General features: G+C 55.5%; 1 protein-coding gene across 1 annotated transcript; it reads right to left on the bottom strand.

Annotated features, from left to right (window-relative positions):
• Positions 1–1,681: 1,681 nt before the first annotated feature.
• Tmem200c (transmembrane protein 200C) lies at positions 1,682–3,583 on the bottom strand. Its single transcript, XM_035438861.1, has one exon. The coding sequence runs from the start codon at positions 3,581–3,583 to the stop codon at positions 1,682–1,684; it is 1,902 nt and encodes a 633-aa protein (XP_035294752.1).
• Positions 3,584–4,234: the final 651 nt, after the last annotated feature.

Here is a 4,234-nt window from a genome sequence, read left to right as displayed (position 1 = left end):
GTGGTTCTGCAGATAATGAATAACTACCCCAGATTGCAGCAGCCTGGGGGTAGGCCTGATCAGCTACAGCTACAGGGGCTGAGGATGCATCACGATGGTAAGAGTGTGACGGCAGCCCCTGTGTTAAAGCAAGCACCTCTCCTGGAACCCTCCTGGACTCTGCACGCTACCCCTGCTCCTCCTTCCTACTCAGCACTTGCTCCCATTGGAGCCCTGAGGGTCCTTTGACCTCATTTTACAGATCTTATGGTGGGGGCCTGTTTCTACAGTGCTAAGAACTCCACAGCTAGCAAATGCCATGAGCTTCCTCTGCCCCCAGTCCACACACCTCCTGCAGCCCCACTGGTCACTCATGGGGGGCAATACAAGCACACTGTCATCAGTTTTTCTTCAGAAGCAGTGTTTGTTTCTATCTTCCGCTCAGAGGAAGAGGGATTAGAACTGTAAACTGTTTTCTGGTCTTGGCAATTGACAACAGATGAAATGTAAACTATTCCTGAAATATGATGACACTACTGTGTGGCCTATGTCAGCCATAGATACAAGACCTGGAACCTGAAATGGAGATCAAATAGAGAAACAGGACTGGGTGGAGAGGGGTTTAGTAAGCCAGGCACCCTTGCAAAATAACCTTGAGGTCAACTACAAGTATTGTAGGAAAATAGTACTTACTCAAGGTTCCATCCCACTTAAAAGAGAAAACTCCCAAGGGCCACACACTACCCTATGTCTTCATGTTAAAACCACAGACCGGAAATGGATTAATGCACTCACACTTGTACTGACTCTCTGTCACTTTGGAAGGTGACTACAGCCTTAAGCAATGAATACTTTGGATTTACAAGAGAAATGGTTAAATGTTTACTGTGCTCTAGAATCATTAGTTCCCAGGTAAAACGAGGCAATCTTATGTTTCACTGTTTGGAAACTTTTTATTTTAAAAAAAGGAAGACTTTGAATACTAACGTTGTTTTCCATACATGTGTAATAATACTCAGTAACGCTTGCTGTACTGCGGTACTGCGAGTTTGGGGATGTGGCAGTCCAGTCTAGATGCCGGAGCCCTTCAGTCTTCACACACCCTGGTAGCAAAATGCAAATATCCTTTCTAAAAATAGTCATTTGGACAGCCATAGCGGGGAGTAGGGTAAGGCAAAGGGAACCCTCTCTCGAATGCTCATGCTATAGGCTTTGACTTCACCTAGAAATATCAGTTCTAAGAGAACTGACAAGTCTTCTAGGCTCTTCGAGAAGAGGGAACTGAAAAGCTTGCCATTCATTCACAAGAAGCTATGAACACAGTTGGCAGCAGAGCACAGGGGTGAGGAAAGTTTGGGGTGGGCAAAGAAAAACTGGAGTAAAGTGCAGAGTTACTGTCAAAAATATATTATTTTGAGCCTAAGAAAATTAAAAGAATTTCATCTAATGAACTAGATTGTGACCTTTTAATACATTTGGTTTTCATGGAACGTACAATCACCATCGGACATAGAAAGACGACTGCTTTTTCTTTAAAAAAATTGCTTGAGTTATCTACAGGAGTCTTGTGAATGCAATTCAAGGATAACCTGCAGCTCTTTGGATATTGAATGGTTTCCTCGAACCTGTCCACATGGAAATGGGTTGGGGTTAATGTAGGGGTTCCAGTGGGACTGTCTCTCCTTTCCCTGCCCCCCTCTCCCTAGGCAGAAGAGTTTTCCAGTTCCGGATCCACTACTCCTGGAGTGTGAGACCTGGAAATCAGAAAGAGTTTCTCCTTGTTTGTAAACTGCCTCTGCACAGACAAAGGCTGCTCCGCCCCAATTGTCTCCGGACTGGGACCCTCCGGGGAGCTGGGCTCGGTACCAGGATCCGTGGTGGCGTCCGCACAGTCCAGCCTTTTCCTGGCCGCCACGTCCACGACCGACTCCACAGAGGTGTCGGCCTCGCTCAGGGGGGTGTAGCCCTTATTGCTGCAGGACTGCTCATCCGACTGAGAGCTGTGAGAGTCCCGACGGACCCGGGGCGAGTCCTCGGGGCGCAGAGGGAGAGAGGGCGTGGCGGCTCTATCTGGAGGGCTGGAGTCCAGGTCCGCCGCCCGCGGGGAGGGCGGGGGCTCCGGCGACGGTTGCGCCCGGTAGTCCAGGAGCCCGCTGGTGCTGCGGCGCCGCCAGGCCGCGTACCTGCCGGTCCTGGGCAGGCGGCCGCCCTGCCCCCTGGCGGTGCATGCTGTCGCCGAGCCCTCCGGCTCCTCGGGCTCACTGGACGCCCAGCGCGCCCCACCCTCGGTTCCCCGGAGGTCCGTCAGGCTCAGGTCCAGTTCTTCCCTCGGGAGATCCCGGGAGCCGCGTTCCCCGGGCGGCCTGTGCCAGCTGCAACTTGCTCCCTCCGAGTCCCCGTCTCTGTCCCGGTCCCCTTGCAAAGGCAGCAGCGCGAAGGCGCTCAGCGAGGAGCCCACGAGGGAACTGGCGGTGCTCTGGCGCCCCCAGCTCCCGGTTGGGCTGCAGGGCGCCGGGCTGCTGCTGCCACTGGCGGCCGCGGTGACAGTGGCAGTGGCCGCAGCCACCGCGGCAACTGTGGTCCGGCGACGGCCAGCCCCGCTGGAGCGCTCGCGGTAGATGCTGTACACCGCCTCGGCCAGGCTCGGGGGCTCCCGCGGACAGCGAGGAGATGAAGCCAGGTCCGGCGGGGACCCTGCATCCCGAGTCCCGCCGCCGCCTCCGCCCAGCCCAGAGGGGTGGGGCCATGAGCCTCTGGCCAGCATTGCAGTAGCCCCGAAGGCATCCGCAGAGCCCGTGCAGCTGCCAGGCTTCAGCTCCAGGCCCCGGGATTGCACATAGCTGAGAAAACCATTGAGCGGCGCTGCCCTCGGGGGCGCAGAGCCTGGGGTGGCGGCGGTGGAGGAGGAGGAAGCGGCGGCTGCGGCGGCTGCGGCAGCTGCGGCCGCCAGGTCTTTGGCGCGGAGGCTGTGCACGTCGATGACAGTCGAGTAGAGGTCCCGCAGGTTGATGATCTTGGTCTTCTTGTCCCTGTTCTCGTGGAGGACCGCGTTAGCGCAAATGAAGAGGAAGATGCCGATACCCATGATGAGGGGCCCAAAGACCTTGAGCTTGTCAGAGTGCAAGTAGCCTGAGATGATTCGGAAGAAGAAGCCCACCGACGTGGAGGAGGAGGCAGAGGATGCCGTTGTAGATCTAGTAGGAGGCGAACTCCTGGGCCCGCCCACAGAGCTGGAGTTGACACCCCCTGGGGTCCCAGAGTGGCTCTTGGTCGGGTTTTTGCTGACACCACTGCTGTTGCCAGCGGTCCCAAAGCGATGGCTACTCGCCACAGGCAGTAGCTGCTTGTTGCCCCCTCTGCTGGCTGCGCTGGCCTTTGGCCAGTAGCCCACCACGGCCATAGCTATGCCCACCAACAGCACTAGGATCCCGCAAAGGGCAATAAGCCCCGAGATGGAGCACAGCTTTAGCTTGCCTTTCACCACCACCACGTCGTTTTTACGCCTCTTCTTGGCTTTCCTCTTGCGCTTAGGGACTTGGCTGGGCGGCCGGAGGGGGTCCTGCTTTCGAGCAGATATCCTCAGTAGGCCACCGGTGGCGATCATGGCGAGCTGGTGGAGTTCAGGGCTAGCCCCTAGGCCTGGGGCTGAAGCTTGTTTAGGGGGAGCGCCAACTGCCCTCTAGCTGCCTGGTCACCTCCTCCTGCGGCAAAGCAGAGGGACACAGTCAGAGGGTGTGGGCTTGGCTGCAGCAACATCCCACGTGCCAGGATTGCTCCTGCTCCTGGGTTCAACTCCGGGTGTGTCTCCACCCACCTCAAGGCCAAGTCCTGTGTACACAGACCAGACTTGGGTCTGTGTTAGGGAAGGAAAAGGTGGCTTGAAATAGTTTGAGAAAGCTTTCACCTCTCCCCTGCCCCACGTGCTCCAAGAGTGACCTCCTGGTGGTACTGTTCATCTGAAAGCCTCCTGGCTGGCAGCCAGTGGAATTCCCACCATCCTTATAAACGCAGAGAATGTGGGGGCTCAAAGTAGTGCTTGAGGACTTTCTTGGTCAGCGCCTCTTATTTTATTTTATTTTTTTTCACCCTGCCTCTCACTGCAATGGAAAAGTTTCCCAAAGGAGGGGCCTCTGGAGTGTCAGGCCTCGGAGTCAGGAATTTGCCCATGTGGGCCCAAAGTCACTAAACAGTTCTGAAAGTTAGTACTGTATAAAAAGAAAGGAATTCATTTCCCAGGATGAGAGTGAAACTCCAA

The sequence above is a fragment of the Cricetulus griseus genome, chromosome 2 (assembly GCF_003668045.3).
Source record: "Cricetulus griseus strain 17A/GY chromosome 2, alternate assembly CriGri-PICRH-1.0, whole genome shotgun sequence".
In the NCBI taxonomy this organism is placed as follows: Eukaryota; Metazoa; Chordata; class Mammalia; order Rodentia; family Cricetidae; genus Cricetulus; species Cricetulus griseus.
Note: the sequence above shows the minus strand (reverse complement) of the source record. Positions and strands in the feature narration are given on the sequence as shown.

Coding starts and splice junctions, on each gene's coding strand:
- Tmem200c (XM_035438861.1), bottom strand. CDS start 3,583: ATGATCGCCACCGGTGGCCTACTGAGGATATCTGCTCGAAAGCAGGAC.